Below are 23,052 nucleotides of genomic sequence, written 5' to 3' on the forward strand. Positions count from 1 at the left end.
TTTCTAGCACCACTCTCATCTAGATCCTAGACTCTAACGTTCTCCTATTTTCATGGTGTCGTGCTGGGTTCCAGGTGCAATGTGACTGGTCAAACGACTCAACATTAAACAAAACACAGTTTATTTAAAGACTGTCGTTAAATTACAATCAAAAGAAAGAGGAATTCAGAGTAACTTAACTTTCGGAAAACTTCCTCAAATACTAGATACAGTACCGATTCCTAATTAACGATGCAACATCCCATAAACACGCCCTGTCACGAGAAAGGCAAATTCAGACACTGATTCTCACATGCAGTTCTCCAATCCAGGAACAGGGAATAACATCCAGAGCAGCCGGTAGGTAGTCACTGACACTTCCCCGAGGCCCCACAGCGTGTGATGCTGCTCAGAAATCCTGACCTGCAAGAGCCTGGCCATTACAATACAGAAGCCAAGGCCTCCCAGGCTGGTTCCTCATGCGGCCTGCAGTATCCAGCGAGGAACCCCTTGCCTTCCAACCTCTCTCCCAAACAAAAACCAGGACAAAATACCTCCTTACAGTGACGGCGAGGTCACACTCTCCTCACGTTAGTGTGCTGTGCTGTTACTGGATGGTTCAGGGCACTACACCTTGAGGCTACATTGGTCTTGGAGGGTGTGCACTGTCGGTTTAGATAGGAAGGGGAGGGAGGTTTCTCCAACCCGTGCTGCCCTCTCTGGAAATCCTAGAGACATTCAGGAGCGGCTTGGTCAAAGCTTTTGAGGGATTCCCGGGAACAGGCGAGGTTAGAAGGAACAAACTAGCAGTGTCTCGGACCAGGCCAGATGGGAACTTTTTTGGGGAATGAAGAAACAGTGTCTCTGGCACACGTTAGAGGGACAGTGGTTCTGAACCCTGCTCCGCAAACAGCGATTGACCCATTGGTGTGAACCAGAGACATTGAGGGGGATGGGGCAAAGATGGACAGATGCCCTTGGGGCATGTTGGTAAATGGGCAGAACAGCTGCCACCTATTTGGAAGCTAAAATGTGCTAGGGTGTATCGGTGGGTGGGTGGGTGTGTCGGTGTGCAGGTGTGTTGGTGGGTGGGCAAGTGTGCAGGTGTATGTATGTGTTCAGTGTGCGGGTGTGTCGGTCGGTAAGTGGGTGGGCGGGTGTGTCGGTGGGTGCACGCGTGTCGGTGTGCGGGTGGGTGTGTTGGTGGGTGGGTGGGTGTGTCAGTGGGTTTGTCTGTGGGTGTGTGGGTGTCGGTCAGTGGGTGGGTGTGCGGGTGTGTCCGGTGGGTGGGTATTGGTCAGTGTGTGCGTGTGTTGGTCGGTGGGTGTTGGTCAGTGGATGGGTGTTGGTCAGTGGGTGGGTATTGGTCAGTGTGTGCGTGTGTTGGTCGGTGGGTGTGCGTGTGTTGGTCGGTGGGTGGGTGTTGGTCAGTGTGTGCGTGTGTTGGTCGGTGGGTGTGCGGGTGTGTCCGGTGGGTGGGTGTTGGTCAGTGGGTGGGTGTCGGTCAGTGTGTGCGTGCGTTGGTCGGTGGGTGGGTGTGTTGGTCAGTGGGTGGGTGTGTTGGTCAGTGGGTGGGTGTGTTGGTCAGTGGGTGGGTGTTGGTCAGTGGATGGGTGTTGGTCAGTGGGTGCGGGTGTTGGTCGGTGGGTGTGCGGGTGTGTCCGGTGGGTGGGTGTGTTGGTCAGTGGGTGGGTGTTGGTCAGTGGATGGGTGTTGGTCAGTGGGTGCGGGTGTTGGTCGGTGGGTGGGTGTTGGTCGGTGGGTGTGGGTGTGTTGGTCAGTGGGTGGGTGTTGGTCAGTGGGTGGGTGTTGGTCAGTGGGTGGGTGTTGGTCAGTGGGTGCGGGTGTTGGTCGGTGGGTGGGTGTCGGTCAGTGGGTGCGTGTGTTGGTCGGTGGGTGTGCGGGTGTGTCCGGTGGGTGGGTGTTGGTCAGTGGGTGGGTGTTGGTCAGTGGATGGGTGTTGGTCAGTGGGTGCGGGTGTTGGTCGGTGGGTGGGTGTTGGTCGGTGGGTGTGGGTGTGTTGGTCAGTGGGTGGGTGTTGGTCAGTGGGTGGGTGTTGGTCAGTGGGTGGGTGTTGGTCAGTGGATGGGTGTTGGTCAGTGGGTGCGGGTGTTGGTCGGTGGGTGGGTGTCGGTCAGTGGGTGCGTGTGTTGGTCGGTGGGTGTGTTGGTCGGTGGGTGTGTTGGTCAGTGGGTGGGTGTTGGTCAGTGTGTGCGTGTGTTGGTCGGTGGGTGTGCGGGTGTGTCCGGTGGGTGCGGGTGTTGGTCGGTGTGTGCGTGTGTTGGTCAGTGGGTGGGTGTTGGTCAGTGGGTGCGGGTGTTGGTCGGTGGGTGGGTGTCGGTCAGTGGGTGCATGTGTTGGTCGGTGGGTGTGCGGGTGTGTCCGGTGGATGGGTGTTGGTCGGTGGATGGGTGTTGGTCAGTGGGTGCGGGTGTTGGTCGGTGGGTGGGTGTCGGTCAGTGGGTGCGTGTGTTGGTCGGTGGGTGGGTGTTGGTCAGTGTGTGCGTGTGTTGGTCGGTGGGTGGGTGGGTGTTGGTCAGTGGGTGGGTGTTGGTCAGTGGGTGGGTGTTGGTCAGTGGGTGGGTGTTGGTCAGTGGGTGGGTGTTGGTCAGTGTGTGCGTGTGTTGGTCGGTGGGTGGGTGTTGGTCGGTGGGTGGGTGTTGGTCGGTGGGTGGGTGTTGGTCGGTGGGTGGGTGTCGGTCAGTGGGTGCGTGTGTTGGTCGGTGGGTGGGTCTTGGTCAGTGTGTGCGTGTGTTGGTCGGTGGGTGTGCGGGTGTGTCCGGTGGGTGGGTGTTGGTCGGTGTGTGCGTGTGTTGGTCAGTGGGTGGGTGTTGGTCAGTGGATGGGTGTTGGTCAGTGTGTGCGTGTGTTGGTCGGTGGGTGTGCGGGTGTGTCCGGTGGGTGGGTGGGTGTCGGTCAGTGGGTGGGTGTTGGTCAGTGTGTGCGTGTGTTGGTCGGTGGGTGTGCGGGTGTGTCCGGTGGGTGGGTGTTGGTCAGTGTGTGCGTGTGTTGGTCAGTGTGTGCGTGTGTTGGTCAGTGTGTGCGTGTGTTGGTCGGTGGGTGGGTGTTGGTCGGTGGGTGGGTGTCGGTCGGTGGGTGCGTGTGTTGGTCGGTGGGTGGGTCTTGGTCAGTGTGTGCGTGTGTTGGTCGGTGGGTGTGCGGGTGTGTCCGGTGGGTGGGTGTTGGTCAGTGTGTGCGTGTGTTGGTCGGTGGGTGTGCGGGTGCGTCCGGTGGATGGGTGTTGGTCAGTGGGTGGGTGTTGGTCAGTGTGTGCGTGTGTTGGTCGGTGGGTGGGTGTTGGTCGGTGGGTGGGTGTTGGTCAGTGGGTGGGTGTTGGTCAGTGTGTGCGTGTGTTGGTCGGTGGGTGTGCGGGTGTGTCCGGTGGGTGCGGGTGTTGGTCGGTGTGTGCGTGTGTTGGTCAGTGGGTGGGTGTTGGTCAGTGGGTGCGGGTGTTGGTCGGTAGGTGGGTGTCGGTCAGTGGGTGCGTGTGTTGGTCGGTGGGTGGGTGTCGGTCAGTGTGTGCGTGTGTTGGTCGGTGGGTGGGTGTCGGTCAGTGTGTGCGTGTGTTGGTCGGTGGGTGTGCGGGTGTGTCCGGTGGGTGGGTGTTGGTCGGTGTGTGCGTGTGTTGGTCAGTGGATGGGTGTTGGTCAGTGTGTGCGTGTGTTGGTCGGTGGGTGTGCGGGTGTGTCCGGTGGGTGGGTGGGTGTCGGTCAGTGGGTGGGTGTTGGTCAGTGTGTGCGTGTGTTGGTCGGTGGGTGGGTGTTGGTCGGTGGGTGGGTGTTGGTCAGTGGGTGGGTGTTGGTCAGTGGGTGGGTGTTGGTCAGTGGGTGGGTGTTGGTCAGTGTGTGCGTGTGTTGGTCGGTGGATGGGTGTTGGTCAGTGGGTGGGTGTTGGTCAGTGTGTGCGTGTGTTGGTCGGTGGGTGTGCGGGTGTGTCCGGTCGGTGGGTGGGTGTTGGTCAGTGTGTGCGTGTGTTGGTCAGTGGGTGGGTGTTGGTCAGTGTGTGCGTGTGTTGGTCGGTGGGTGTGCGGGTGTGTCCGGTGGGTGGGTGTTGGTCAGTGTGTGCGTGTGTTGGTCGGTGGGTGTGCGTTGGTCAGTGGGTGGGTATTGGTCAGTGTGTGCGTGTGTTGGTCGGTGGGTGTGCGGGTGTGTCCGGTCGGTGGGTGGGTGTTGGTCAGTGTGTGCGTGTGTTGGTCGGTGGGTGGGTGTTGGTCAGTGGGTGGGTGTTGGTCGGTGGGTGGGTGTCGGTCAGTGGGTGCGTGTGTTGGTCAGTGGGTGGGTGTTGGTCAGTGTGTGCGTGTGTTGGTCGGTGGGTGTGCGGGTGTGTCCGGTGTGCGTGTGTTGGTCAGTGGGTGGGTGTTGGTCAGTGTGTGCGTGTGTTGGTCGGTGGGTGTGCGGGTGTGTCCGGTGGGTGGGTGTTGGTCAGTGTGTGCGTGTGTTGGTCGGTGGGTGTGCGGGTGTGTCCGGTGGGTGGGTGTTGGTCAGTGTGTGGGTGTGTTGGTCGGTGTGTGGGTGTTGGTCAGTGTGTGCGTGTGTTGGTCGGTGGGTGGGTGTTGGTCAGTGTGTGCGTGTGTTGGTCGGTGGGTGTGCGGGTGTGTCCGGTCGGTGGGTGTTGGTCGGTCGGTGGGTGTTGGTCAGTGTGCGTGTGTTGGTCGGTGGGTGGGTGTTGGTCAGTGTGTGCGTGTGTTGGTCAGTGGGTGGGTGTTGGTCAGTGGGTGGGTGTTGGTCAGTGGGTGGGTGTTGGTCAGTGTGTGGGTGTTGGTCAGTGTGTGGGTGTTGGTCAGTGTGTGCGTGTGTTGGTCGGTGGGTGGGTGTTGGTCAGTGTGTGCGTGTGTTGGTCGGTGGGTGGGTGTTGGTCAGTGGGTGGGTGTTGGTCAGTGTGTGGGTGTTGGTCAGTGTGTGCGTGTGTTGGTCGGTGTGCGTGTGTTGGTCAGTGTGTGCGTGTGTTGGTCGGTGGGTGGGTGTGTTGGTCAGTGGGTGGGTGTTGGTCAGTGGGTGGGTGTTGGTCAGTGGATGGGTGTTGGTCAGTGGGTGCGGGTGTTGGTCGGTGGGTGTGCGGGTGTGTCCGGTGGGTGGGTGTGTTGGTCAGTGGGTGGGTGTTGGTCAGTGGGTGGGTGTTGGTCAGTGGGTGGGTGTTGGTCAGTGGATGGGTGTTGGTCAGTGGGTGCGGGTGTTGGTCGGTGGGTGGGTGTTGGTCGGTGGGTGTGGGTGTGTTGGTCAGTGGGTGGGTGTTGGTCAGTGGGTGGGTGTTGGTCAGTGGGTGGGTGTTGGTCAGTGGGTGCGGGTGTTGGTCAGTGGGTGGGTGTCGGTCAGTGGGTGCGTGTGTTGGTCGGTGGGTGTGTCCGGTGGGTGGGTGTTGGTCGGTGTGTGCGTGTGTTGGTCAGTGGGTGGGTGTTGGTCAGTGGGTGGGTGTTGGTCAGTGGGTGGGTGTTGGTCAGTGGGTGCGGGTGTTGGTCAGTGGGTGGGTGTCGGTCAGTGGGTGCGTGTGTTGGTCGGTGGGTGTGTCCGGTGGGTGGGTGTTGGTCGGTGTGTGCGTGTGTTGGTCAGTGGGTGGGTGTTGGTCAGTGGATGGGTGTTGGTCAGTGTGTGCGTGTGTTGGTCGGTGGGTGTGCGGGTGTGTCCGGTGGGTGGGTGGGTGTCGGTCAGTGGGTGGGTGTTGGTCAGTGTGTGCGTGTGTTGGTCGGTGGGTGTGCGGGTGTGTCCGGTGGGTGGGTGTTGGTCAGTGGGTGGGTGTTGGTCAGTGTGTGCGTGTGTTGGTCAGTGTGTGCGTGTGTTGGTCGGTGGGTGGGTGTCGGTCGGTGGGTGCGTGTGTTGGTCGGTGGGTGGGTCTTGGTCAGTGTGTGCGTGTGTTGGTCGGTGGGTGTGCGGGTGTGTCCGGTGGGTGGGTGTTGGTCAGTGTGTGCGTGTGTTGGTCGGTGGGTGTGCGGGTGCGTCCGGTGGATGGGTGTTGGTCAGTGGGTGGGTGTTGGTCAGTGTGTGCGTGTGTTGGTCGGTGGGTGGGTGTTGGTCGGTGGGTGGGTGTTGGTCAGTGGGTGGGTGTTGGTCAGTGTGTGCGTGTGTTGGTCGGTGGGTGTGCGGGTGTGTCCGGTGGGTGCGGGTGTTGGTCGGTGTGTGCGTGTGTTGGTCAGTGGGTGGGTGTTGGTCAGTGGGTGCGGGTGTTGGTCGGTGGGTGGGTGTCGGTCAGTGGGTGCGTGTGTTGGTCGGTGGGTGTGCGGGTGTGTCCAGTGGATGGGTGTTGGTCGGTGTGTGCGTGTGTTGGTCAGTGGATGGGTGTTGGTCAGTGGGTGCGGATGTTGGTCGGTAGGTGGGTGTCGGTCAGTGGGTGCGTGTGTTGGTCGGTGGGTGGGTGTCGGTCAGTGTGTGCGTGTGTTGGTCGGTGGGTGGGTGTCGGTCAGTGTGTGCGTGTGTTGGTCGGTGGGTGTGCGGGTGTGTCCGGTGGGTGGGTGTTGGTCGGTGTGTGCGTGTGTTGGTCAGTGGATGGGTGTTGGTCAGTGTGTGCGTGTGTTGGTCGGTGGGTGTGCGGGTGTGTCCGGTGGGTGGGTGGGTGTTGGTCAGTGTGTGCGTGTGTTGGTCGGTGGGTGGGTGTTGGTCGGTGGGTGGGTGTTGGTCAGTGGGTGGGTGTTGGTCAGTGGGTGGGTGTTGGTCAGTGGGTGGGTGTTGGTCAGTGTGTGCGTGTGTTGGTCGGTGGATGGGTGTTGGTCGGTGGGTGGGTGTTGGTCAGTGTGTGCGTGTGTTGGTCGGTGGGTGTGCGGGTGTGTCCGGTCGGTGGGTGGGTGTTGGTCAGTGTGTGCGTGTGTTGGTCAGTGGGTGGGTGTTGGTCAGTGTGTGCGTGTGTTGGTCGGTGGGTGTGCGGGTGTGTCCGGTGGGTGGGTGTTGGTCAGTGTGTGCGTGTGTTGGTCGGTGGGTGTGCGTTGGTCAGTGGGTGGGTATTGGTCAGTGTGTGCGTGTGTTGGTCGGTGGGTGTGCGGGTGTGTCCGGTCGGTGGGTGGGTGTTGGTCAGTGTGTGCGTGTGTTGGTCAGTGGGTGGGTGTTGGTCAGTGTGTGCGTGTGTTGGTCGGTGGGTGGGTGTTGGTCAGTGGGTGGGTGTTGGTCGGTGGGTGGGTGTCGGTCAGTGGGTGCGTGTGTTGGTCAGTGGGTGGGTGTTGGTCAGTGTGTGCGTGTGTTGGTCGGTGGGTGTGCGGGTGTGTCCGGTGTGCGTGTGTTGGTCAGTGGGTGGGTGTTGGTCAGTGTGTGCGTGTGTTGGTCGGTGGGTGTGCGGGTGTGTCCGGTGGGTGGGTGTTGGTCAGTGTGTGCGTGTGTTGGTCGGTGGGTGTGCGGGTGTGTCCGGTGGGTGGGTGTTGGTCAGTGTGTGGGTGTGTTGGTCGGTGTGTGGGTGTTGGTCAGTGTGTGCGTGTGTTGGTCGGTGGGTGGGTGTTGGTCAGTGTGTGCGTGTGTTGGTCGGTGGGTGTGCGGGTGTGTCCGGTCGGTGGGTGTTGGTCGGTCGGTGGGTGTTGGTCAGTGTGCGTGTGTTGGTCGGTGGGTGGGTGTTGGTCAGTGTGTGCGTGTGTTGGTCGGTGGGTGGGTGTTGGTCAGTGGGTGGGTGTTGGTCAGTGTGTGGGTGTTGGTCAGTGTGTGGGTGTTGGTCAGTGTGTGCGTGTGTTGGTCGGTGGGTGGGTGTTGGTCAGTGTGTGCGTGTGTTGGTCGGTGGGTGGGTGTTGGTCAGTGGGTGGGTGTTGGTCAGTGTGTGGGTGTTGGTCAGTGTGTGCGTGTGTTGGTCGGTGTGCGTGTGTTGGTCAGTGTGTGCGTGTGTTGGTCGGTGGGTGGGTGTGTTGGTCAGTGGGTGGGTGTTGGTCAGTGGGTGGGTGTTGGTCAGTGGATGGGTGTTGGTCAGTGGGTGCGGGTGTTGGTCGGTGGGTGTGCGGGTGTGTCCGGTGGGTGGGTGTGTTGGTCAGTGGGTGGGTGTTGGTCAGTGGGTGGGTGTTGGTCAGTGGGTGGGTGTTGGTCAGTGGATGGGTGTTGGTCAGTGGGTGCGGGTGTTGGTCGGTGGGTGGGTGTTGGTCGGTGGGTGTGGGTGTGTTGGTCAGTGGGTGGGTGTTGGTCAGTGGGTGGGTGTTGGTCAGTGGGTGGGTGTTGGTCAGTGGGTGGGTGTTGGTCAGTGGGTGCGGGTGTTGGTCAGTGGGTGGGTATTGGTCAGTGTGTGCGTGTGTTGGTCGGTGGGTGTGCGGGTGTGTCCGGTCGGTGGGTGGGTGTTGGTCAGTGTGTGCGTGTGTTGGTCGGTGGGTGGGTGTTGGTCAGTGTGTGCGTGTGTTGGTCGGTGGGTGGGTGTTGGTCAGTGGGTGGGTGTTGGTCGGTGGGTGGGTGTCGGTCAGTGGGTGCGTGTGTTGGTCAGTGGGTGGGTGTTGGTCAGTGTGTGCGTGTGTTGGTCGGTGGGTGTGCGGGTGTGTCCGGTGTGCGTGTGTTGGTCAGTGGGTGGGTGTTGGTCAGTGTGTGCGTGTGTTGGTCAGTGGGTGCGTGTGTTGGTCAGTGGGTGGGTGTTGGTCAGTGTGTGCGTGTGTTGGACGGTGGGTGGGTGTTGGTCAGTGGGTGGGTGTTGGTCAGTGGGTGGGTGTTGGTCAGTGGGTGCGTGTGTTGGTCGGTGGGTGTGCGGGTGTGTCCGGTGGGTGGGTGTTGGTCAGTGGGTGGGTGTCGGTCAGTGGGTGGGTATTGGTCAGTGTGTGCGTGTGTTGGTCGGTGGGTGGGTGTTGGTCGGTGGGTGGGTGTTGGTCAGTGGGTGCGTGTGTTGGTCGGTGGGTGGGTGTTGGTCAGTGTGTGCGTGTGTTGGTCGGTGGGTGTGTCCGGTGGGTGGGTGGGTGTTGGTCGGTGGGTGGGTGTTGGTCAGTGTGTGCGTGTGTTGGTCGGTGGGTGTGCGGGTGTGTCCGGTGGGTGGGTGTTGGTCAGTGTGTGGGTGTGTTGGTCGGTGTGTGGGTGTTGGTCAGTGTGTGCGTGTGTTGGTCAGTGGATGGGTGTTGGTCAGTGGGTGCGGGTGTTGGTCGGTGGGTGTGCGGGTGTGTCCGGTGGGTGGGTGTGTTGGTCAGTGGGTGGGTGTTGGTCAGTGGGTGGGTGTTGGTCAGTGGATGGGTGTTGGTCAGTGGGTGCGGGTGTTGGTCGGTGGGTGGGTGTTGGTCGGTGGGTGTGGGTGTGTTGGTCAGTGGGTGGGTGTTGGTCAGTGGGTGGGTGTTGGTCAGTGGGTGGGTGTTGGTCAGTGGATGGGTGTTGGTCAGTGGGTGCGGGTGTTGGTCGGTGGGTGGGTGTCGGTCAGTGGGTGCGTGTGTTGGTCGGTGGGTGTGCGGGTGTGTCCGGTGGGTGGGTGTTGGTCAGTGGGTGGGTGTTGGTCAGTGGATGGGTGTTGGTCAGTGGGTGCGGGTGTTGGTCGGTGGGTGGGTGTTGGTCGGTGGGTGTGGGTGTGTTGGTCAGTGGGTGGGTGTTGGTCAGTGGGTGGGTGTTGGTCAGTGGGTGGGTGTTGGTCAGTGGATGGGTGTTGGTCAGTGGGTGCGGGTGTTGGTCGGTGGGTGGGTGTCGGTCGGTGGGTGTGTTGGTCAGTGGGTGGGTGTTGGTCAGTGTGTGCGTGTGTTGGTCGGTGGGTGGGTGTTGGTCAGTGTGTGCGTGTGTTGGTCGGTGGGTGGGTGTGTTGGTCAGTGGGTGGGTGTTGGTCAGTGGGTGGGTGTTGGTCAGTGGATGGGTGTTGGTCAGTGGGTGCGGGTGTTGGTCGGTGGGTGTGCGGGTGTTGGTCGGTGGGTGTGCGGGTGTGTCCGGTGGGTGGGTGTGTTGGTCAGTGGGTGGGTGTTGGTCAGTGGGTGGGTGTTGGTCAGTGGGTGCGGGTGTTGGTCGGTGGGTGGGTGTTGGTCGGTGGGTGTGGGTGTGTTGGTCAGTGGGTGGGTGTTGGTCAGTGGGTGGGTGTTGGTCAGTGGGTGGGTGTTGGTCAGTGGGTGGGTGTTGGTCAGTGGATGGGTGTTGGTCAGTGGGTGCGGGTGTTGGTCGGTGGGTGGGTGTCGGTCAGTGGGTGCGTGTGTTGGTCGGTGGGTGTGCGGGTGTGTCCGGTGGGTGGGTGTTGGTCAGTGGGTGGGTGTTGGTCAGTGGATGGGTGTTGGTCAGTGGGTGCGGGTGTTGGTCGGTGGGTGGGTGTTGGTCGGTGGGTGTGGGTGTGTTGGTCAGTGGGTGGGTGTTGGTCAGTGGGTGGGTGTTGGTCAGTGGGTGGGTGTTGGTCAGTGGATGGGTGTTGGTCAGTGGGTGCGGGTGTTGGTCGGTGGGTGGGTGTCGGTCGGTGGGTGTGTTGGTCAGTGGGTGGGTGTTGGTCAGTGTGTGCGTGTGTTGGTCGGTGGGTGTGCGGGTGTGTCCGGTGGGTGCGGGTGTTGGTCGGTGTGTGCGTGTGTTGGTCAGTGGGTGGGTGTTGGTCAGTGGGTGGGTGTCGGTCAGTGGGTGCATGTGTTGGTCGGTGGGTGTGCGGGTGTGTCCGGTGGATGGGTGTTGGTCGGTGGATGGGTGTTGGTCAGTGGGTGCGGGTGTTGGTCGGTGGGTGGGTGTCGGTCAGTGGGTGCGTGTGTTGGTCGGTGGGTGGGTGTTGGTCAGTGTGTGCGTGTGTTGGTCGGTGGGTGGGTGGGTGTTGGTCAGTGGGTGGGTGTTGGTCAGTGGGTGGGTGTTGGTCAGTGTGTGCGTGTGTTGGTCGGTGGGTGGGTGTTGGTCGGTGGGTGGGTGTCGGTCAGTGGGTGCGTGTGTTGGTCGGTGGGTGGGTCTTGGTCAGTGTGTGCGTGTGTTGGTCGGTGGGTGTGCGGGTGTGTCCGGTGGGTGGGTGTTGGTCGGTGTGTGCGTGTGTTGGTCAGTGGGTGGGTGTTGGTCAGTGGATGGGTGTTGGTCAGTGTGTGCGTGTGTTGGTCGGTGGGTGTGCGGGTGTTGGTCGGTGGGTGTGCGGGTGTGTCCGGTGGGTGGGTGGGTGTCGGTCAGTGGGTGGGTGTTGGTCAGTGTGTGCGTGTGTTGGTCGGTGGGTGTGCGGGTGTGTCCGGTGGGTGGGTGTTGGTCAGTGGGTGGGTGTTGGTCAGTGTGTGCGTGTGTTGGTCAGTGGGTGGGTGTTGGTCAGTGTGTGCGTGTGTTGGTCGGTGGGTGGGTGTTGGTCAGTGGGTGGGTGTTGGTCAGTGGGTGGGTGTTGGTCAGTGGGTGGGTGTTGGTCAGTGGGTGGGTGTTGGTCAGTGTGTGCGTGTGTTGGTCGGTGGGTGGGTGTCGGTCGGTGGGTGCGTGTGTTGGTCGGTGGGTGGGTCTTGGTCAGTGTGTGCGTGTGTTGGTCGGTGGGTGGGTGTTGGTCAGTGTGTGCGTGTGTTGGTCGGTGGGTGTGCGGGTGCGTCCGGTGGGTGGGTGTTGGTCAGTGTGTGCGTGTGTTGGTCGGTGGGTGGGTGTTGGTCAGTGGGTGGGTGTTGGTCAGTGTGTGCGTGTGTTGGTCGGTGGGTGTGCGGGTGTGTCCGGTGGGTGCGGGTGTTGGTCGGTGTGTGCGTGTGTTGGTCAGTGGGTGGGTGTTGGTCAGTGGGTGCGGGTGTTGGTCGGTGGGTGGGTGTCGGTCAGTGGGTGCATGTGTTGGTCGGTGGGTGTGCGGGTGTGTCCAGTGGATGGGTGTTGGTCGGTGTGTGCGTGTGTTGGTCAGTGGATGGGTGTTGGTCAGTGGGTGCGGATGTTGGTCGGTAGGTGGGTGTCGGTCAGTGGGTGCGTGTGTTGGTCGGTGGGTGGGTGTCGGTCAGTGTGTGCGTGTGTTGGTCGGTGGGTGGGTGTCGGTCAGTGTGTGCGTGTGTTGGTCGGTGGGTGTGCGGGTGTGTCCGGTGGGTGGGTGTTGGTCGGTGTGTGCGTGTGTTGGTCAGTGGATGGGTGTTGGTCAGTGTGTGCGTGTGTTGGTCGGTGGGTGTGCGGGTGTGTCCGGTGGGTGGGTGGGTGTCGGTCAGTGGGTGGGTGTTGGTCAGTGTGTGCGTGTGTTGGTCGGTGGGTGGGTGTTGGTCAGTGGGTGGGTGTTGGTCAGTGGGTGGGTGTTGGTCAGTGGGTGGGTGTTGGTCAGTGGGTGCGTATGTTGGTCGGTGGGTGGGTGTTGGTCAGTGGGTGGGTGTTGGTCAGTGTGTGCGTGTGTTGGTCGGTGGGTGTGCGGGTGTGTCCGGTCGGTGGGTGGGTGTTGGTCAGTGTGTGCGTGTGTTGGTCAGTGGGTGGGTGTTGGTCAGTGTGTGCGTGTGTTGGTCGGTGGGTGTGTGGGTGTGTCCGGTGGGTGGGTGTTGGTCAGTGTGTGCGTGTGTTGGTCGGTGGGTGTGCGTTGGTCAGTGGGTGGGTATTGGTCAGTGGGTGCGTGTGTTGGTCAGTGGGTGGGTGTTGGTCAGTGTGTGCGTGTGTTGGTCGGTGGGTGTGCGGGTGTGTCCGGTGTGCGTGTGTTGGTCAGTGGGTGGGTGTTGGTCAGTGTGTGCGTGTGTTGGTCGGTGGGTGTGCGGGTGTGTCCGGAGGGTGGGTGTTGGTCAGTGGGTGGGTGTTGGTCAGTGTGTGCGTGTGTTGGTCGGTGGGTGTGCGGGTGTGTCCGGTGGGTGGGTGTTGGTCAGTGGGTGGGTGTTGGTCAGTGGGTGGGTGTTGGTCAGTGGGTGCGTGTGTTGGTCAGTGGGTGGGTGTTGGTCAGTGTGTGCGTGTGTTGGACGGTGGGTGGGTGTTGGTCGGTGTGTGCGTGTGTTGGTCGGTGGGTGTGCGGGTGTGTCCGGTGTGCGTGTGTTGGTCAGTGGGTGGGTGTTGGTCAGTGTGTGCGTGTGTTGGTCGGTGGGTGTGCGGGTGTGTCCGGAGGGTGGGTGTTGGTCAGTGGGTGGGTGTTGGTCAGTGTGTGCGTGTGTTGGTCGGTGGGTGTGCGGGTGTGTCCGGTGGGTGGGTGTTGGTCAGTGGGTGGGTGTTGGTCAGTGGGTGGGTGTTGGTCAGTGGGTGCGTGTGTTGGTCAGTGGGTGGGTGTTGGTCAGTGTGTGCGTGTGTTGGTCAGTGTGTGCGTGTGTTGGACGGTGGGTGGGTGTTGGTCGGTGTGTGCGTGTGTTGGTCAGTGGGTGGGTGTTGGTCGGTGGGTGGGTGTCGGTCAGTGGGTGCATGTGTTGATCGGTGGGTGTGCGGGTGTGTCCGGTGGATGGGTGTTGGTCAGTGGGTGCGGGTGTTGGTCGGTGGGTGGGTGTCGGTCAGTGGGTGCGTGTGTTGGTCGGTGGGTGGGTGTTGGTCAGTGTGTGCGTGTGTTGGTCGGTGGGTGGGTGGGTGTTGGTCAGTGGGTGGGTGTTGGTCAGTGTGTGCGTGTGTTGGTCGGTGGGTGGGTGTTGGTCGGTGGGTGGGTGTCGGTCAGTGGGTGCGTGTGTTGGTCGGTGGGTGGGTCTTGGTCAGTGTGTGCGTGTGTTGGTCGGTGGGTGTGCGGGTGTGTCCGGTGGGTGGGTGTTGGTCGGTGTGTGCGTGTGTTGGTCAGTGGATGGGTGTTGGTCAGTGTGTGCGTGTGTTGGTCGGTGGGTGTGCGGGTGTGTCCGGTGGGTGGGTGGGTGTCGGTCAGTGGGTGGGTGTTGGTCAGTGTGTGCGTGTGTTGGTCGGTGGGTGTGCGGGTGTGTCCGGTGGGTGGGTGTTGGTCAGTGGGTGGGTGTTGGTCAGTGTGTGCGTGTGTTGGTCAGTGTGTGCGTGTGTTGGTCAGTGTGTGCGTGTGTTGGTCAGTGTGTGCGTGTGTTGGTCGGTGGGTGTGCGGGTGTGTCCGGTCGGTGGGTGGGTGTTGGTCAGTGTGTGCGTGTGTTGGTCAGTGGGTGGGTGTTGGTCAGTGTGTGCGTGTGTTGGTCGGTGGGTGGGTGTTGGTCGGTGGGTGGGTGTTGGTCGGTGGGTGGGTGTTGGTCGGTGGGTGGGTGTTGGTCGGTGGGTGGGTGTTGGTCGGTGGGTGGGTGTTGGTCAGTGGGTGGGTGTTGGTCAGTGGGTGGGTGTTGGTCAGTGTGTGCGTGTGTTGGTCGGTGGGTGGGTGTTGGTCGGTGGGTGGGTGTCGGTCGGTGGGTGCGTGTGTTGGTCGGTGGGTGGGTCTTGGTCAGTGTGTGCGTGTGTTGGTCGGTGGGTGTGCGGGTGTGTCCGGTGGGTGGGTGTTGGTCAGTGTGTGCGTGTGTTGGTCGGTGGGTGTGCGGGTGCGTCCGGTGGGTGGGTGTTGGTCAGTGTGTGCGTGTGTTGGTCGGTGGGTGGGTGTTGGTCAGTGGGTGGGTGTTGGTCAGTGTGTGCGTGTGTTGGTCGGTGGGTGTGCGGGTGTGTCCGGTGGGTGCGGGTGTTGGTCGGTGTGTGCGTGTGTTGGTCAGTGGGTGGGTGTTGGTCAGTGGGTGCGGGTGTTGGTCGGTGGGTGGATGTCGGTCAGTGGGTGCGTGTGTTGGTCGGTGGGTGTGCGGGTGTGTCCAGTGGATGGGTGTTGGTCGGTGTGTGCGTGTGTTGGTCAGTGGATGGGTGTTGGTCAGTGGGTGCGGATGTTGGTCGGTAGGTGGGTGTCGGTCAGTGGGTGCGTGTGTTGGTCGGTGGGTGGGTGTCGGTCAGTGTGTGCGTGTGTTGGTCGGTGGGTGGGTGTTGGTCAGTGTGTGCGTGTGTTGGTCGGTGGGTGTGCGGGTGTGTCCGGTGGGTGGGTGTTGGTCGGTGTGTGCGTGTGTTGGTCAGTGTGTGCGTGTGTTGGTCGGTGGGTGGGTGTTGGTCAGTGGGTGGGTGTTGGTCAGTGGGTGGGTGTTGGTCAGTGGGTGGGTGTTGGTCAGTGGGTGGGTGTTGGTCAGTGTGTGCGTGTGTTGGTCGGTGGGTGGGTGTTGGTCAGTGGGTGGGTGTTGGTCAGTGGGTGGGGGTTGGTCAGTGTGTGCGTGTGTTGGTCGGTGGGTGTGCGGGTGTGTCCGGTCGGTGGGTGGGTGTTGGTCAGTGTGTGCGTGTGTTGGTCAGTGGGTGGGTGTTGGTCAGTGTGTGCGTGTGTTGGTCAGTGGGTGGGTGTTGGTCAGTGTGTGCGTGTGTTGGTCGGTGGGTGTGTGGGTGTGTCCGGTGGGTGGGTGTTGGTCAGTGTGTGCGTGTGTTGGTCGGTGGGTGTGCGTTGGTCAGTGGGTGGGTATTGGTCAGTGTGTGCGTGTGTTGGTCGGTGGGTGTGCGGGTGTGTCCGGTCGGTGGGTGGGTGTTGGTCAGTGTGTGCGTGTGTTGGTCGGTGGGTGGGTGTTGGTCAGTGTGTGCGTGTGTTGGTCGGTGGGTGTGCGGGTGTGTCCGGTGTGCGTGTGTTGGTCAGTGGGTGGGTGTTGGTCGGTGGGTGGGTGTCGGTCAGTGGGTGCGTGTGTTGGTCAGTGGGTGGGTGTTGGTCAGTGTGTGCGTGTGTTGGTCGGTGGGTGTGCGGGTGTGTCCGGTGTGCGTGTGTTGGTCAGTGGGTGGGTGTTGGTCAGTGTGTGCGTGTGTTGGTCGGTGGGTGTGCGGGTGTGTCCGGAGGGTGGGTGTTGGTCAGTGGGTGGGTGTTGGTCAGTGGGTGGGTGTTGGTCAGTGGGTGGGTGTTGGTCAGTGTGTGCGTGTGTTGGTCGGTGGGTGTGCGGGTGTGTCCGGTGGGTGGGTGTTGGTCAGTGGGTGGGTGTTGGTCAGTGGGTGGGTGTTGGTCAGTGGGTGCGTGTGTTGGTCAGTGGGTGGGTGTTGGTCAGTGTGTGCGTGTGTTGGACGGTGGGTGGGTGTTGGTCAGTGGGTGGGTGTTGGTCAGTGGGTGCGTGTGTTGGTCGGTGGGTGTGCGGGTGTGTCCGGTGGGTGGGTGTTGGTCAGTGGGTGGGTGTCGGTCAGTGTGTGCGTGTGTTGGTCAGTGGGTGCGTGTGTTGGTCGGTGGGTGGGTGTTGGTCAGTGTGTGCGTGTGTTGGTCGGTGGGTGTGCGGGTGTGTCCGGTGGGTGGGTGGGTGTTGGTCGGTGGGTGGGTGTTGGTCAGTGTGTGCGTGTGTTGGTCGGTGGGTGTGCGGGTGTGTCCGGTGGGTGGGTGTTGGTCAGTGTGTGGGTGTGTTGGTCGGTGTGTGGGTGTTGGTCAGTGTGTGCGTGTGTTGGTCGGTGGGTGGGTGTTGGTCAGTGTGTGCGTGTGTTGGTCGGTGGGTGTGCGGGTGTGTCCGGTCGGTGGGTGTTGGTCGGTCGGTGGGTGTTGGTCAGTGTGCGTGTGTTGGTCGGTGGGTGGGTGTTGGTCAGTGTGTGCGTGTGTTGGTCGGTCGGTCGGTGGGTGTTGGTCAGTGTGCGTGTGTTGGTCGGTGGGTGGGTGTTGGTCAGTGTGTGCGTGTGTTGGTCGGTGGGTGGGTGTTGGTCAGTGGGTGGGTGTTGGTCAGTGGGTGGGTGTTGGTCAGTGGGTGGGTGTTGGTCAGTGGGTGGGTGTTGGTCAGTGTGTGCGTGTGTTGGTCGGTGGGTGGGTGTTGGTCAGTGTGTGCGTGTGTTGGTCAGTGGGTGGGTGTTGGTCAGTGGGTGGGTGTTGGTCAGTGTGTGGGTGTTGGTCAGTGTGTGCGTGTGTTGGTCGGTGGGTGGGTGTTGGTCAGTGTGTGCGTGTGTTGGTCAGTGGGTGGGTGTTGGTCAGTGGGTGGGTGTTGGTCAGTGTGTGGGTGTTGGTCAGTGTGTGCGTGTGTTGGTCGGTGGGTGGGTGTTGGTCAGTGTGTGCGTGTGTTGGTCGGTGGGTGTGCGGGTGTGTCCGGTCGGTGGGTGTTGGTCAGTGTGCGGGTGTTGGTCAGTGTGTGCGTGTGTTGGTCGGTGGGTGGGTGTTGGTCAGTGGGTGGGTGTTGGTCAGTGGGTGGGTGTTGGTCAGTGGGTGGGTGTTGGTCAGTGGGTGGGTGTTGGTCAGTGTGTGCGTGTGTTGGTCGGTGGGTGGGTGTTGGTCAGTGTGTGCGTGTGTTGGTCAGTGGGTGGGTGTTGGTCAGTGGGTGGGTGTTGGTCAGTGGGTGGGTGTTGGTCAGTGTGTGGGTGTTGGTCAGTGTGTGCGTGTGTTGGTCGGTGGGTGGGTGTTGGTCAGTGTGTGCGTGTGTTGGTCGGTGGGTGGGTGTTGGTCAGTGTGTGCGTGTGTTGGTCGGTGGGTGTGCGGGTGTGTCCGGTCGGTGGGTGTTGGTCAGTGTGTGGGTGTTGGTCAGTGTGTGCGTGTGTTGGTCGGTGGGTGGGTGTGCGGGTGTGTCCGGTGGGTGGGTGTTGGTCAGTGGGTTGTCTGTTGTTTGTACACTCTGACCCGTACATGGATCTGTCCTTGTGCTGCAGAATATTCGGCCATGAGGGCCCAGATGCTGACCAGGTTATCTATGTGAACTGGCTGACCATGGTTCGAGCAGGAGTCCTGGGTTTAGAGTTCTATACTCCAGAGAGCCAGCAATGGAGACAGGTGAGAGTCTGATACCTCATGGCCCCTGAGCCAATCGGATCCCAGGAGGAATACAGCTGAGCTTGTCTCACACTGAGGAGCTGTCCTCTTTACTAATCCATGTTAGCAGGACAGAGGCACTGCCAATATCAAAGGAGCTCTGTGCTGTCAGTGCTGAGGGAGCGGGCACTGTGGGAGGGTCAGTGCTGAGGGAGTGGGCACTGTCGGAGGGTCAGTGCTGAGGGAGTGCCGCACTGTGGGAGGGTCAGTGCTGAGGGAGTGCCGCACTGTGGGAGGGTCAGTGCTGAGGGAGTGCCGCACTGTGGGAGGGTCAGTGCTGAGGGAGTGCCGCACTGTGGGAGGGTCAGTGCTGAGGGAGTGGGCACTGTGGGAGGGTCAGTGCTGAGGGAGTGGGCACTGTCGGAGGGTCAGTGCTGAGGGAGTGCCGCATTGTCGGAGGGTCAGTGCTGAGGGAGTGCTGCACTGTGGGAGGGTCAGTGCTGAGGGAGCGGGCACTGTCGGAGGGTCAGTGCTGAGGGAGCGGGCACTGTCGGAGGGTCAGTGCTGAGGGAGCGGGCACTGTCGGAGGGTCAGTGCTGAGGGAGTGGGCACTGTCAGAGGGTCAGTGCTGAGGGAGTGGGCACTGTCGGAGGGTCAGTGCTGAGGGAGCGGGCACTGTGGGAGGGTCAGTGCTGAGGGAGCTCTCCCTCTGTCTCTCTCCCCCTCTCTCTCTCTCTCTCTCTCTCTCTCTCTCTCTCTCTCTCTCTCTCTCTCTCTCTCCCCCTCTCCCTCTCTCCCCCTCTCCCTCTCTCTCTCTCTCTCTCTCACTCACGTTGCCTGTTCCTGTCACAGGCCCACATGCAGGCCCGTTTTGTTATCCTGCGGGTCCTCCTGGAAGCAGGCCAGGGGTTTGTCACCGTCCGGCAAATCACGGGAACAGACGGTAAACCCGATGCCATCATCACTCTTGACCGAAGCAAGATCTCCACCGTCGGCAAGACTGCCATCGAGGAGTTCCTCAGGAAACTGCAGGTACCGATCTGGGCTGGCCCTGCTACACGGGGGGAGGGGAGGACCCTGCTACACGGGGAGGGGGGAGGGGCTGGCCCTGCTACATGGAGGGGGGGTGGGGGTGGGGGGGGGGGGCGGGGACCTGCTACACGGGGAGGGGGGAGGGGCTGGCCCTGCTACATGGAGGGGGGGTGGGGGTGGGGGGGGGGGGCGGGGACCTGCTACACGGGGAGGGGGGAGGGGCTGGCCCTGCTACATGGAGGGGGGGGTGGGGGTGGGGGGGGGGGGGGCGGGGACCTGCTACACGGGGTGGGGGGAGGGGCTGGCCCTGCTACATGGAGGGGGGGGGAGGGGGAAGGGGCTGGCCCTGCTACATGGAGGGGGGGGGGCGGGCCCTGCTACACGGGGTGGGGGGGAGGGGAGGGCCCTGCTACATGGAGGGGGGGGGCGGGCCCTGCTACACGGGGTGGGGGGAGGGGAGGGCCCTGCTACATGGAGGGGGGTGCGGGGGGCCTGCTACCCGGGGGGGAAGGGGCTGGCCCTGCTACACAGGGAGGGGGGAGGGCCCTGCTACAAGGGGGGAAGGGGCTGGCCCTGCTATTCGGGGGTGGGGGGCGGGGAAGGCGCTAACCCTGCTACCTGGGGGTGGGGGACGGAGAGGCTGGCCCTGCTGAGAGACAAATGGTACAGTGCTGACCAAGATCCCCCATGTACCCTGCACAATGGAGTTCGCTGTCTGTCGCTGTCTCTCTCTGCCTCATGCTCTCCCCACAACCCCTGTCTGTCTTCCTGTGGTATCCCCTAACTCCTTCCAGCTGTCTTGATGTGTGTAAGCTCTCCTCTCAGTCCAGTCTCCCGGTCTCGCTCACTCCCCAGCCCGTCAGTAACTGGTCTACTCGATGAAGATTTGCCTGTGCCCAGTGCTGACACTGTGCCCTGGGTACCCACAGGTATACAAAAGTACAGCAGACGTGGAGTCAGGTCGGGCTCTCTACTCCAGGTACTCGGAGGTCACTGATTCAGAGCCCGAGAGATTCCTCAGCCTTCGTGAGACAGTCCTGCTCAGGAAGGAAGCCAGGAAGATGTTTGTGCAGGCGAACACCAGGGTCAAAGGTATGTTTGGTCCTGTCAAATATCACACTGTGGGCAGGCATCCTGCTGCCCCTGGGTGTGGAGAGAGAGCAGGAGCTCGTCTGTGTCTGTCTGTGTCTGTGTCTGTCTGTGTCTGTGTCTGTCTGTGTCTGTGTCTGTCTGTCTGTGTCTGTCTGTCTGTGTCTGTCTGTCTGTGTCTGTCTGTCTGTGTCTGTCTGTCTGTGTCTGTCTGTGTCTGTCTGTGTCTGTCTGTGTCTGTCTGTGTCTGTCTGTCTGTGTCTGTCTGTGTCTGTCTGTGTCTGTCTGTGTGTCTGTCTGTGTGTGTGGGCGGTGTATCGAGATTGCTGGCCTCTCCGGCTGAGATCTCCAGTCAGTCGGCTGGGTACACTTCTCTGGATGCCCAGATTATTCACGGAAGGCAGTATTCCATTTGCCAACCATCTCTCCAGCATTTGTTAGCAATCTAATCATCGGAATTAATGATCAATCCCTTTTTGAAAAGGTGCAATTTGAGGTTACAGAGACAGGTTCCTTTACGACCTGGGGTGGCTCAGTGGTTACCACTGCCCTCCCAGCACCAGGGACCCGGGTTCAATCCCACCCTCAGGCTACTGTCTGTGTGGGGTTTGCACATTCTCCCCCATGTCTGTGGGTTTCCTCCGGGTGCTCCGGTTTCCTCCCACAGTCCAAAGGTGTGCAGGTTAGGGTGGATTGGCCATTGGGAAATTGTCCCATAGTGCCCAGGGATGTGCAGGTTAGGGTGGATTGGCCATTGGGAAATTGTCCCATAGTGCCCAGGGATGTGCAGGTTAGGGTGGATTGGCCGTGGGAAATTGTCCCATAGTGCCCAGGGATGTGCGGGTTAGGGTGGATTGGCCGTGGGAAATTGTCCCATAGCGCCCAGGGATGTGCAGGTTAGGGGGGATTGGTCGTGGGAAATTGTCCCATAGTGTCCAGGGATGTACAGGTTAGGGTGGATTGGCCATTGGGAAATTGTCCCATAGTGTCCAGGGTAGTGCAGGTTAGGGTGGATTGGCCGTGGGAAATTGTCCCATAGTGCCCAGGGATGTGCAGGTCAGGATGGATTGACCGTGGGAAATTGTCCCATAGTGCCCAGGGATGTGCAGGTTAGGGTGGATTGGTCATGGGAAATTGTCCCATAGTGTCCAGGGATGTGCAGGTTAGGGTGGATTGGTCATGGGAAATTGTCCCATAGTGTCCAGGGATGTACAGGTCAGGATGGATTGACCGTGGGAAATTGTCCCATAGTGCCCAGGGATGTGCAGGTTAGGGTGGATTGGCCGTGGGAAATTGTCCCATAGTGCCCAGGGATGTGCAGGTCAGGATGGATTGACCATGGGAAATTGTCCCATAGTGCCCAGGGATGTGCAGGTTAGGGTGGGTTGGTCATGGGAAATTGTCCCATAGTGTCCAGGGATGTGCAGGTTAGGGTGGATTGGCCGTGGGAAATTGTCCCATAGTGCTCAGGGATGTGCAGGTCAGGGTGGGTTGGTCATGGGAAATTGTCCCATAGTGCCCAGGGATGTGCAGGTTAGGGTGGGTTGGTCATGGGAAATTGTCCCATAGTGTCCAGGGATGTGCAGGTTAGGGTGGGTTGGCCATTGGGAAATTGTCCCATAGTGTCCAGGGATGTGCAGGTTAGGGTGGATTGGCTGTGCTAAATTGTCCCATAGTGTCCAGGGATGTGCAGGTTAGGGTGGATTGGCCGTGCTAAATTGTCCCATAGTGTCCAGGGATGTGCAGGTTAGGGTGGATTGGCCGTGGGAAATTGTCCCATAGTGCCCAGGGATGTGCAGGTCAGGATGGATTGGCCATGGGAAATTGTCCCATAGTGCCCAGGGATGTGCAGGTCAGGATGGATTGGTCATGGGAAATTGTCCCATAGTGCCCAGGGATGTGCAGGTTAGGGTGGATTGGCCGTGGGAAATTGTCCCGTAGTGTCCAGGGATGTGCAGGTTAGGGTGGATTGGCCGTGGGAAATTGTCCCGTAGTGCCCAGGGATGTGCAGGTTAGGGTGGATTGGCCGTGGGAAATTGTCCCATAGTGCCCAGGGATGTGCAGGTTAGGGTGGATTGGCCGTGGGAAATTGTCCCGTAGTGTCCAGGGATGTGCAGGTTAGGGTGGATTGGCCGTGGGAAATTGTCCCATAGTGTCCAGGGATGTGCAGGTTAGGGTGGATTGGCCGTGGGAAATTGTCCCGTAGTGTCCAGGGATGTGCAGGTTAGGGTGGATTGGCCATTGGGAAATTGTCCCATAGTGCCCAGGGATGTACAGGTTAGGGTGGATTGGCCGTGGGAAATTGTCCCATAGTGCCCAGGGATGTGCAGGTTAGGGTGGATTGGCCGTGGGAACTTGTCCCATAGTGTCCAGGGATGTGCAGGTTAGGGTGGATTGGCCGTGGGAAATTGTCCCATAGTGTCCAGGGATGTGCAGGTTAGGGTGGATTGGCCGTGGGGAATTGTCCCCGTCACCTCCCCTACTCCCTGTCCCCTGGCCCCCATCACCCCCCCCACCCCTGTCCTCCGTTGTGTGTGTGTGTGTGTGCGCGGGCGGGCGGGCTTGTGCCTTTAGCTGCCTGGGACCGTGAGCTGGGGGAGTCTCTCCCTGACGTGGCTCGGTGCCCCACTGTGTCTGCGAAGCATCTTTCTGGAAGTGCCAGCCAGATACTCATCAGCACTGAGCCGGTCACTGCTTACAATCTCCTGTCTTCCGCCCCCCCCCCCCCCCAGCTGACGGAGACGTACAGTTCCTGAGCTACGATGGAACAGCGGCCGGTTTGATCCAATCCTTCGTTGAGCGATTCCCGGAGGACGACGAGGAGCTGGAGTGGAATCTCCAGGAGCTCTGTAGGAGGGACCTGCCATGCTGGAACCACCTCTAACGCCCTCCCCCCACCCTCTCCCAGTCTGTTGCCACTCGAGTTTTTTTCCACTTGCTCCTCCCTTTTCTGGATCATCCCTTCTGAATTTCCTCCCCCAGCGCTGCTTTGGAGGACTTGGAATTCTGAGCGGGACAACTCAAGCCACTATCCCCACCCCCACCCTGATTCGGAATGGCTGGATCTGTTCTCAGGTTTAACGAATCCCACCCTCTCCCGTGTGCCCCAGACCCTTCCTCCGGCCCAGCTTCCCCTGTGCCGGGATCCGCCTGGATCACTCAGTCACTTGACCGTCGCAGCGGGGGCGACTGTTCTCCGGGGGGGGGGGGGGGGGGGGGGGGGGGGGCGGGGGGGGTGCGGAGGGGGGGGGGGGCGGGGGCGGGGCGGGGGGGGGTCGGGGGGGGGGGGGGGGGGGAGATTCGGGGAACGGAAACCTCGGGGGCAGGGGGGGCCGCGAGCGGGCGGTTGGCGATAATTCCTGAGATCTGGGGGAAGGGTCTGCGTTTCCCAGGAAGCTCACTCCCAGCCCCGGCACGTAGCCATTCCGCACAGAGACTGCCAGCTCTGTTCCTCTTTGTTTTTTTCTCCCCCTTCCCCCCTCTCAAAGGCGTCACTGACGGTCGAGATTCTCTGAGCTAATTAACGCTGGGAATTTATCGCATTGTGAAACAGCAAATGGGTGTCCGAATCGTTCGTTGCTGCGGGAAACAGAGTGTGATCTCCTGGTTGGGATTGCATTCCATTTCTGTTGCAAGAATTAAAAGAAAAAA

At 61.1% G+C, this 23,052-nt stretch overlaps 1 protein-coding gene across 1 annotated transcript in view; it reads left to right on the forward strand.

Annotated features, from left to right (window-relative positions):
• The window catches only part of dpp3 (dipeptidyl-peptidase 3), a 100,856-nt gene extending 78,377 nt beyond the window's left edge, over nt 1-22,479 (forward strand). Inside the window, exons 13-16 of the mRNA XM_072551137.1 lie at nt 17,181-17,301; nt 18,133-18,312; nt 19,242-19,404; nt 22,134-22,479. Of these exons, the coding sequence (XP_072407238.1) occupies nt 17,181-17,301; nt 18,133-18,312; nt 19,242-19,404; nt 22,134-22,285 (616 nt within the window). The 3' untranslated portion in view covers nt 22,286-22,479. The remainder of the gene's footprint in view (nt 1-17,180; nt 17,302-18,132; nt 18,313-19,241; nt 19,405-22,133) is intronic.
• The last annotated feature ends 573 nt before the right edge of the window (nt 22,480-23,052 follow it).

Source organism: Chiloscyllium punctatum, chromosome 31, assembly GCF_047496795.1.
Source record: "Chiloscyllium punctatum isolate Juve2018m chromosome 31, sChiPun1.3, whole genome shotgun sequence".
In the NCBI taxonomy this organism is placed as follows: Eukaryota; Metazoa; Chordata; class Chondrichthyes; order Orectolobiformes; family Hemiscylliidae; genus Chiloscyllium; species Chiloscyllium punctatum.